This window comes from Scardinius erythrophthalmus, assembly GCF_964197995.2.
Source record: "Scardinius erythrophthalmus genome assembly, chromosome: 7".
NCBI classification, from domain to species: Eukaryota; Metazoa; Chordata; class Actinopteri; order Cypriniformes; family Leuciscidae; genus Scardinius; species Scardinius erythrophthalmus.
Window position 1 is genome coordinate 21538882 of NC_138227.1, and position 10861 is coordinate 21549742.

Below are 10861 nucleotides of genomic sequence, written 5' to 3' on the forward strand. Positions count from 1 at the left end.
CTGAAGGCCCAGCCATTTGCATTCCTGTGTATTACAGAATGTTAGTAACACAACACCAATGACCATTATAACGCTGTAAACACCATAACATACAGTAGGCTACCTGACAAAAGTTTGGAAATATTACAATTTTTGGTTGCACTTTATTTTTCAGTTTGTGTACTTATGTGTTCTTACAGTGTACTTGCCTATAAGAAAGTACTAGGTAATTTAAGGTAAATATGTGGGGTAAAGGCTCAGGGTTAGTACCAAGTTATTATCCAGTTATTACAAAGTACATAGTATGTACATGGGGAACAGAACTGTAAAATAAAGTGCAACCCAATTTTTTTTTTTTTTTTTGAAAGATAAGTGCATTTAAGTAAAAATGGTAATATTGTGAAACAGTATTAAAAATTAAAATAACTATTTTCTATTTAAATATATATTTCATAATGTAATGTATTCCTGTGACGTCAAAGCTGAATTTTCAGCATCATTACTCCAGTCTTCAGCGTCACATGCTCCGAAAAAGCTGATTATAAATATTAAAATATATATATTTATTTTCTTAACTGATAGAGAGCTTTTAAATAAATTAAATCTATTTGTTTATAATTTTTTTTAATGCTATATTTTGGTCACTGGTCACCCTTACTAAATATGCATTTTCTTACTGTATATTTAGAATGTCACCAAGTTTTTGTTTCCATTGAAATGTCCAGTTTAATGTACGAATAATCTCATACAGAAAACATTTGTGTGGCTCATTTGTTCAATGTATGACTCGTTGGTTATTCCCGATGTGAGATTCAGACATCAGAACTATGTCTGCCAAACATTTCATGCCCCGCTTGATGGACAGAAGTTTCAATCCCACCCTGCACCAAAGCTTTTTTGATCAATACTAAAAGAAGCATTTCACAATTATGATCTGTTGTTTTAAAAAAACATTTCTGTGTCCTGCCAACATAAGTGGGCAAAGATACTCAAGTAACTTAATGAGATAGCATAGAGCTAATCGACAGGATAGGGCACCATTGGCTGGGACCTCGGCTCCCACCACCACCCCCCTCCCGCACAGCAACACCAGTGATTGAGATCGACAGGCTGTCTGCTTATAAAGAGATTACATGGAAATCCCTCTGAAGCCAACACTTCAGGACAGCGCTCGTTTGGATATCTAGAACAGCTGCACCTCAAATATTGTTCATGCGTGAATTTAACGTTACGTTTAGGCCGTAAGGGACACATTAACCAATCAGCACTACACTATAAAAGGTCACTGAACAGTGCAGCTTGTCAGAGCTGTCCACTGGGGCAATGGGGTGAAAGATCTAAATTTGCTTAATCGACAAATGGCTCACAATTTAATAGCTGTCACGCACAAAAATGGCTTGTGAAGTTTGCATTGCACCTTACTCTCAAAAAATTTAAACAGATAGTTATTTACAAGTCATTTACTCACCCTCATGTTGTTCCAAACTTGCATGAATTACTTTCTTCAGTGGAACAAAAAAAGATATCCTATATATATATTTGTCCATACATTGAAAGTCATTAAGGTCAAAATCAACATTTTTCAACATTTGTGTTTCTTTGTGAATTATTTTTTTTTATATATATATATACAGGTCTGGAACGATGTGAGGGTGAGCAAATTATAAAATTTTCATTTTGAGGTGATCAATCCCTTTAAAGTTGCATGGAAGTAGTATCAGATACTTTCTTCTGTATTGTGACATACATGCGAATGTAAAGGATTATTGAAAAAAAAAAAGAGAGAGTAGCTCAGGGAGTTGGGGGCTGCATCTGAAATCGCATACCCTCTTGAGTAGGTACTTATTTTGAACAAGTAATTACCTCACAACAGCTAAAAAAAGTATGTTGAATGTAATCTGGGCGTACTAAATTCGCCATGTTGCCCTTATCACGTGAACTACCAGCGTCAGTTGTCACGTCACTGCGATTCACAAATCCTCTCCCGTAGCCTCATGGGATCGTAAAGTGTCCATTGTATGCACACTTCAGAATCTCGCCAGAAGTAGGTCATCAACGTTCCCTAATAGCTGAGGAGGAGGGTGTTGCAGATGAAAATGAGCTTGCAGGGGCGGGTTTTACTGGAAAAGTCCTGCATACGTCACCAAAGAGAGATTTCACTTGAAGATCCAGTTACAGTATGACATTTTGATTAAACATTATGGGGTGAAAATGTTTTTTTTTAAATGAAAATGCACGGGTGAATTGTTCACAGTAAGATCTATAATATCCAGACAGGGTGAATTTTCATTTCATGCTGACATTAAGCACAAAACCACCTTTCAGTTTTTCAGTGAATGCTATGATATTGCTTCATCATCATCATCCGAACAGCAGCAGCCCTAGCAAGGCCAGGTCTTGTTTTAGCACTAGATCATGCTTGATGTTATCTCCCCTTACAGGAGCTGATGGATGTTTTGTGCCGGCGCGGAAATAAATAGGGAGGTGGACAGCCAAACAAATGCTCATTCCTCCAAAGTTCTCCTGTACAGGTTGCAGAGAAGTGAAGTATGCCAGAGCAATCTATTTCACATGCTGAAGCTGAAACCTAATTACACAGATTAATGTCCCATGGAAGGTGCCATTACCTAAATAGCCTCCTTAAAAAAGAGGAGGAGACTTTGCTTCAGCCCAAATATGCGGTTTAAATGCTGATGGATCCTTCAAATCTAGATTTGAATATGCACGTCGTCCTGACTTTCTTCAGTCTGCTGCTAGAGTAAGATTTTGTGCAGCCTTTAATTCCCCCTCTACAGGCACTTCACTTTACAATGACAGTAAGCCTGGATAAGTCCTCGCCCTACCTTCTCCAACGTGAAATATTTAACCAGGGCTGCCAGTAGCACAGCAAAAGGCTTTAATACTGATTTCGTTCCCTTGCACATCTCACCTGTTTAGTGTGCAAAGCCTGGATTGATTAAACTGCTTTTACTTCCCAGGCTAACCTTTTGATCCCGGTGTTTACAGCTGCGTGCGGAAGCACGTGCTGGTCAGTCCCGCCACGACACCGGCTTCTTAAAATAAGACATCGGTTGTTGTGGTGGATGAGAGAGTGGGAAATGGAGTTGACAGTCAGAGCCGTGAGCTTGACGCGGCCTTCGGTTGAATCTGTCAGAGCAGAAGCACCCCACCCCCATCGTCACCCCTCTGCTCACACACAAGCACATGCTGTCGCGAGGCATTAGCGTGGCAGAAATACACACACTTGCTCCTTCCACCCCACATGAAGCCTAGGCATTTCTCAACCGCGTTGCAACATCTTCTCATCCCCACGCTTGAGCCTACGTGACGTCAGATGTGCATTTACAGGCTTAGTTGCAGTTTTTGTGGGCTATTGAGACTGAGAAACGTGTGTATGACGCATGTTTCCACAGTTATGACCGAAACATGCCATAATGTGGGAATAGCCTATAGGAATTGCTGTTGTTTTTGCTGACAAGAGTTGACCTTCAGACATTTCTGCCTCTCGTATTGTTGTTCCTGACATTAAGCCACTGGTCAGAAAAAAAAACTCTCATTAGCTTATTTATCACAATTTATTTATTTGTTTGTTTATCTATCACAATTTATGTATCACTTTGCATACACAGTGGCAAGGCATTGCATTGTGTTAAAAACGATTTATTTATTTATCACTTTTCATACACAGTGGCAAAGGCATTGTGTAAAAAAAAAACTATTTATTTATTTATCACATTTCATAGTGGCAAGACATTGCATTGTGTTAAAAAACTATTTATTTATTTATTTATTTATTTATTTATTTATTTATTACATTTCATATACAGTGGCAAGGCATTGCATTGTGTTAAAACTATTTATTTATTTATCTATCACTTTTCATACACAGTGGCAAGGCATTGCATTGTGTTAAAAACTAGTTATTCAGTTATCACACACATAATAAAAAGAAAAAATAGTTAAAAATGGGTTAAAATTAATAAAAAAGAAAAAAATAACATTATAAATAATATAGCCAAGCACAACTAGTAAAGTGCTACACATTGCTCAGTCAAACACATCATGACCATTTTCTATAACTGCAAAGTGATCTACCATCTCTGAAGTGCAGTGAAAGTCAGACAAACACGGTCTTTTAAACATCCAGACGTAGACCTCCCTTCACCTAGCATCTGCATCGCCACATAGCCTACACAGTCATAACAGTTACTTTATGTCCTATCAAAATAATCCCGTTATCCTGCTATTTATAGGTCGCTCCTTTCAAATTGACCAATCCCTTATGCTCCTCCCCTTCGCTTGAATGAGGATGATTTTACTATGACTATGGCCGCATGATAATCCTCCAGTGTCGTTCAGTTGCGCCGTGAACCCCACCGAGACTGAATGTCTGACTCCATGATGCCTCCAGACAGATGTGGCATCCTCCATGAGGAAATTAAAGCTCAATGAAGAAGAACAGAATTCTCTTGCAGATGCTCAATCGTATGAAATATTCATCACAAAGCAATGCATTTCCAGTGGAACGCGTATATTATTCTGGCCTCGGGGCAAACTGTGTCCGATATTTTGAACAGGGACACAATAAAACACCATTTTGGCCTTGGCACAGTCCTAAATATTCCATTTCATCCCTTAGCTCTATGCTTTAGGGTCTCAAGAGCATTCTGGGATGCAGACACTTGCATTTATCTTTTTTGCTGTCCAGTTGCATCAACCCAATGTGCACACGGGCCTTTGTTCTGATTCCCCAACAATTAGCTTCAGATAATGAGGTCAGTTTGTTCACATTTCTATTTGTGGAGCCTTTTCATTTGAACAGAGTTGTAGGGGAGTGTGTAACACAGGGTGAGATGTAACACCATCAGTTTAACCAATTAGAAATGAGCTATGGGTGACATCACTATCATCCACCAGCCTCATCAGATGACAGTAGAAACATATATGTCTCCATTTTTATTTATTTTAAAATTCTTTCTGTTAATTTTAAGTAACTTAATGCAGTACATTTTAATTTTTTTATTGGTTTTACATCCCACCCTACTAGATTTTCAAACTACTTCAATTTAGCAGAAAAATGTGAAATATTACTACACCAAAGTGTAAGACAATTGGCTAAAGCAGTGTGTTACAGACGTTAAAACTGAATGTTACAACACTCTCCAGTGTCCCCGAGCGCTCGATCTGTTGCCCTGCATCATGGGGTACAGAAACAATCTGCGGACCTACCGCAGCCAATCTGAATGGCCGTGATGCAACATCACCACATTTCACGCAAATCAGGGGAAGTGGTGGCTGAAATTAAAGTTACCATCTCAACCCCGTACTGTAACCCTCTTAGTGTTGGGGGCGGGTGTGTGTGGTGGTGGTGGTGGCAGGGTGGGGGTGGTCTCCCTGGTTGCTAAGGGCAACAGGGTGAGATAGATGGAGCCGCAGCTGCGCGTCTGTTAATACCAGCGCTCGACCCTCCACGTCCCCGCGCGCAATTCTCCACACACTCACACGCACACTGATCTCTCTTCAGTCAAGGCATGAGGATGCGAGCAGGGATTTAGTTTCAGTGTCTTTTCCAGTCTGGAGCAGATTATTACCTTTTCTCCAGCACACGGGACGGATTTACACACGAGAAACAAGGTTTGCAGACTCTTTTCTTAGTTATACTTTTTTGTGTGTATAATTTTAAGTATTTCTGTCGTGCACAACTTCATTTTGTATGCTAGATTTGATTGCCTTTCTTTATTGTGCCAAAACACAAAGGTGTTGTTTTAAACGCTTCGCCTGTGCAATGCATTTACAATGGACATTATAAGGAAGTGCAGAGATTTAGATGGAAAGGACAATAGGCGCGCAATGACTGCGCCCTGGATTTGAATTCGTAGGCATGGTGAAATGTAACATTTGGTTCAACGAATCCTTTTCCAGCTTGTCTTGCTTTGTGTTTATGTTTATGAATAAGGACATCTGCTTCGCAATTGCGTGTTTGCTCAAGCAACTGTTACGAGTTCATTCATTCATGCGATCAACTTCGCCAAACGTGCCAGACTGTCCTCTCGCATATTATTATCAGACGCACTCAAGTGTGAATTTGCTCTAAACTGCGCTCAGTCTGTGGGGAATGTATCAATGAAATGCCCTTTTATGAAACAAAAACATGTTAGTCGCTGAATTGGATACCAACGAGATTTCGAGAATAAAAGAAGCATGGCTTTACCACAATAGACGGAATGCGCGCGCGCTTGTGTGTGTATGTGTGTATGGCGCGCAGGTTGTTGTTTTCCCGCTGCATGATGATTTCATAATTCCCACATCACACATTTACACGGTGACAGACATGTTGCTGATTACTGGAAGCTTCGCGAATCTAAATATTTTCAATTATTCACGAACTATTGTAAGGTCCTATAAATTGGTGATCCGAGTCAAGTGGCATGAATGAGTATTGTTCAGCATGTTTTCCAGACACAACAGAAGTAGGATGTCTCCTTGAGTCTTTTCGATGCATTTTTGGCAAATAACGTACTACTCGCGCAACGCCTTCAATTAAAATAACTTGGGTGATGTTGATATCAACGCATTTTTACAAAATGGAGGAGATGGTTAGGGACGCATTAGCAATGCAAATGAGGTTTTGAAGAGCACTGGCACCTGCTGTCTCAAGCATTTGCATTGGCTTTTCCCTCGTTTCTCATTAGAATTAGGTTCTACTTCTGCAAGCAAGGTTTGAGCCCACACTTAGGGCTTTATCAAGGGAGCTTCTCCAAGTCTCTTCTCTTGCGTTTGCATAACAAAGGGGAAGGGTTTTGTTCATGAAAAGAGGGGACAAAACCGTCAAGCCTCAATTGTCCCAGTGTCAGTCGGATGGGCAAGCAGGGTCTTGTGTCCCATCAGTAAACAGTCTCAGTCACGGCAAAATCCAATTAAGCCATGTTCTTTCCATCAGGCTTTTCACAAGGCAAAACATATTGCTTGTGTTTTTTATGCTACTGTACTCATTTTACAGTGCATACAGTCATATGGTTCCTTTAATAAATCAGTTATGTAACTATGTCACATGTGGTTTCACCTCTAGCATCTTAGACAAAATATACAATGTCAAATAATTTCAAATTCTCAAGTGGGTCATTCAGAGGAAGCATTAAATTGCTTTAAGCATCAAGAAAGCTTGACATATGATCATTTTTGTAATCACAAAAGAATCCTCTGTGTAGAAACAAAACCAGCCCCAGTGTTAAGCGACGTGAGTTGACCCAGAGTGAAGAGTTTAGAGGTTTATAAGATCATTCATTTTTTTTATATGGGCTTAATAAGCTAAATTGTAGAACTAAGATGCATACGTTTCAAGTATTGTAAAAAACATATTCTGATACATACAGCCAATTTAAAACTGATTGTTGTCTCCTCTCCTTCTAGCTTTGAGGTCCATCTTCTCCACACGGAATATGATGCAGAATTGCCTAATTCTTATGGAAATACGTTGGACAGGAACACTCTCAGAGCTGTTGGCTGATCATCAATGAACTCAGTTCCATAAAGAACAGAAGGAAATAAGTATTTTTTTCAGCGAAAAATTCCTGATAGTTGGAGATTTTGTTTTCGGATATGGCGGCAACTGAGGCTACTGCAGAGCCTGTCCAAGCAGACATTGCTGAGAATAAAGCAGAGGTGGAAACCACAAAGCCAGACCCAGCTTCAACAGAGGAAGCCCCAGCTTCAACAGAGGAAACGCAGCCTACTACTGAGGCCCCGCCAAGCACAGAGCAGCCAGCTGATAGCAAATCCAAACCAGCCTCTGAAAAAATATGGGACTCTTTTTTAAATAAAAGTGGGCTTGGAAAAGTAATGGGAGGGAAGAAGAAGAAGGAGCAGCATACAGGAGCTGAGGATACTACAGGCGAGGAGCAGGATAAGGTCTCCAATCAAAATGATCAAGGGGATACTGCAGGCCCTAAAGAACAGGAATCTAGTCAGCCAGCAGAAGCTAACGAGGCTGCAGCTGATGGGCAGACTATTGAAAAAGCCCCAGAAAATGAGGAGGCTTCCCAAGAGCAAAAGGCATCTGGTGCCAAGCCAAAGCAAGGAGAGAAGTCCAGTGTCAGAGACTTCATCCGCAATCCTGTCGCTAAAATCTTCTCACACAAAAGCACAGACAAAAAGGATGGTACAGGGGGGCTCCAAAAACATGACAAGGTTCGCTCGAAATCACTAGACAGACTAGAGGATGCTGACGCCAGCACAACTGCGGCTGACCAAACAGAGGAGCCTCCGACTACAGACGAGCCAGACAAGTCTAACCCTCAAACAACAAAAAACATGAAACGCTGGCATTCTTTTAAGAAACTTATGGCTCAGAAAAGTCACAAGAAAAGCACAGATGAGTCCAAGGATGCTGAGGGGGCAGATGGAACAAGTGCGGATGGAGCAGGAGACACTGGGACATTGGATTCAACAACAAAGTCAGAGCATTCTGGGCAAAAAAGGTGGAAATTGAAGAGATCTTGGACATTCCAAGGTCTGAAGAGAGATTCATCAGTTGTTGGAATCCACAAACCAAAGGACAAAGACTCTTCAGATGTAAAAGATGAAAATGACCCAGAGGCAGAACAGGGGATGGAAGATGTAAAGGTAGCCAGTGACGTAGAAACACAGGAGAAGACTAATGCTGACGTTGATGAGGAGAAAGGAGCAACTGCTACTACACAGCATGCAAAATCTGTGGACCAGCATGCAAATGAGATCTGGACCTCTTTCAAAAAACGAGTTATTCCCAAATCAAAGAAGGCAGCTGACACTGGTGGAGTAGAGGAGGAAGCAGCGGGTGAGCAAGAGCAGACTGATGAACCACAGGCGGGTAAAGACTCAGGCAAGACAGCCAAGGCAAAAAGGACACACTTCAACCGTGCTGTGTCACTAAAGAACTTCATACTGCGAAAGGGGAAGAGTACCAGCATGGACATGGGGGAGGGTTCAACAGCCCAGAAAGATGGCGATGATACTGCTGAGAGTGAGGCTAAAGACATGGATGGCCTTGATGATGCAGCTGGGTCAACCGATGTCCCACAGACTGGATCAGAGGAGCAGACTGTGGCTCAGAGTGAGAGCAATAATGAAGCTCAGGTGGCAGGCGAGCACAAGAGTTCTGATGGAGAGGAGAGGTCCCACACTAGTGCACCATCTGGTCAGCCATCAGACAAGCCTCATGCAGCAGATCCAGCACCAGAGGGTGGAGGCCAGGCAGAGCCAAAAGCCAATGGTGAGAATGGATGTTCGGATGCTACATCAGAGGACACCGCAGCACACAATCATGAAGCCACAACCCAGAATGATGTGAAGGATGAGGAGACCAACCAGGAGACCATAAACTCTAGTGGCAAAACTTGTCCGAAGGATGGGAAAATCCTAAATCAAGACGGGAAGTGCGATACTGTCAATGCAGTTGTCCAAAGCGGTGAGTGTCAAGCCCCAATTGACTCGAGAGATCTACAGCAAAATGGAAATGACAAAGCTGAGTCTAAAGTAGGACTAGGTACTAGTGTTGAGGTAGAGACCAGGGGGGATGGGGCCCCTCAGTGTGGAGGGTCCCTTTCCGGGTCAGCGAAGACCAATGCAGATGAACAAGAGGAGGCCTTGAAGAGGATGTTCTATGAGGTTGCAGCTTCCATCGTGCGTGCAGTTGTATCCTCAGCCACTGAACAGTTAGCCAAGGAGAAGGAGCCTCCGGACAGTAGTTTGCAGTGTTTCCAGCCTGAAAATAATAGCAGTTATACAGATATTGATGTCAGTTACTGTCACAGAGAAGTTACTTTAAATCAGGGATCCCTGTATTGATCCTCAGCATCTGTGTTTGTGGGGAACATGTTCTGGTGTTGTGGACACATGTCAAAGAGTTATTGTTATATTCCATCACCCCTTTAAAAAGTTGTGAATTTTAGGGTCAGTGAATTCAAAGGAAGATTACAGGTGCTTTAATTGAGCTGATGTGACGTTACCCAAAGTACCAGTTTGTGTATTTTCAGGAAGTATTCTCTACCTATGATAATTTATTAAATGACAAATTATAGCATGTCTCAATGTTAATGTGGATCCAATAATAATTAAGTGTTCTTGAGGTCGAGGATTTTCACATGCAGTTGTGTAGTGTTTGCTGTTCTGTATTATAAAGTTCACAAAATGTGTTTTTGGTGAACCTAAATGACCTCTTCTCTGTGACGAATATGTGTGAATAATTAAATATTAAAATGAAAGTTTTAAATGTAGAAATATATTGTAATACATTCTGAAATCTCTTCTGTTATTATTTACCAGAAAAAAAGGCGGGAAACGTGTGATGCCACACAAAGAGGATTAGATCTGCATGGGATTCGTTCAGCGAGGAGCTTTGCCCCCCTCCCCCCCAAAATATGGAGTAATCACATGTTTACACCACGATTCACCATGGTGAGAGATGCAATCCACATAGTTAAAAAAAATCTTGAAAAGCAATAATTCAGAATCATCAATCAGTGCAGTTCTTGCTACCATTCCATCATTGTAAATGTTTTGCCTGTCTACTAGTGAGATTTTATATTGTCATAAATGACATTCCTTTGAAATGTTAATCTCAGTGATCACAAAGTACCGTGATCATAAAGACTGTTAGTTTTATATTAATTGCCATTATGTTTGTAGTTTTCCTTTGACTAGATATATGTGATACAGACACATTTAAAATAACAGCCCGCCAGACTGCCCCCCGAATTGTGAATTCAATACGGATTTCAATGCTCTAATCTCTGTGTTTTTGTTTTTAGACTGTTATCTTGTGTACATGAATAAACCACCATTAAACATTAAGTAATTCTCTGGGTTTTTTTGCAGGTTATGACATCCTTTGCCATTTACAGAT

The 10861-nt window shown here is 41.0% G+C and overlaps 1 protein-coding gene across 2 annotated transcripts; it reads left to right on the top strand.

The window, feature by feature from the left end:
• The first annotated feature begins 5382 nt into the window (after nucleotides 1-5382).
• Nucleotides 5383-10807, top strand: LOC308694061 (uncharacterized protein). Of its 2 annotated transcripts, XM_081371319.1 has the most exons (3): nucleotides 5383-5613; nucleotides 7390-9424; nucleotides 10282-10807. In XM_081371319.1, exons 2-3 carry the CDS (start codon nucleotides 7579-7581, stop codon nucleotides 10302-10304), a joined length of 1869 nt encoding a protein of 622 aa, XP_081227445.1. In that variant the 5' UTR covers nucleotides 5383-5613; nucleotides 7390-7578; the 3' UTR covers nucleotides 10305-10807. The 2 variants fall into 2 exon arrangements, with proteins under 2 accessions (XP_081227445.1, XP_081227444.1); XM_081371318.1 differs by lacking the exon at nucleotides 10282-10807 and having other exon boundaries at nucleotides 5458-5613; nucleotides 7390-9878.
• The last annotated feature ends 54 nt before the right edge of the window (nucleotides 10808-10861 follow it).

Coding starts and splice junctions, on each gene's coding strand:
- LOC308694061 (XM_081371318.1), top strand. CDS start 7,579: ATGGCGGCAACTGAGGCTACTGCAGAGCCTGTCCAAGCAGACATTGCT.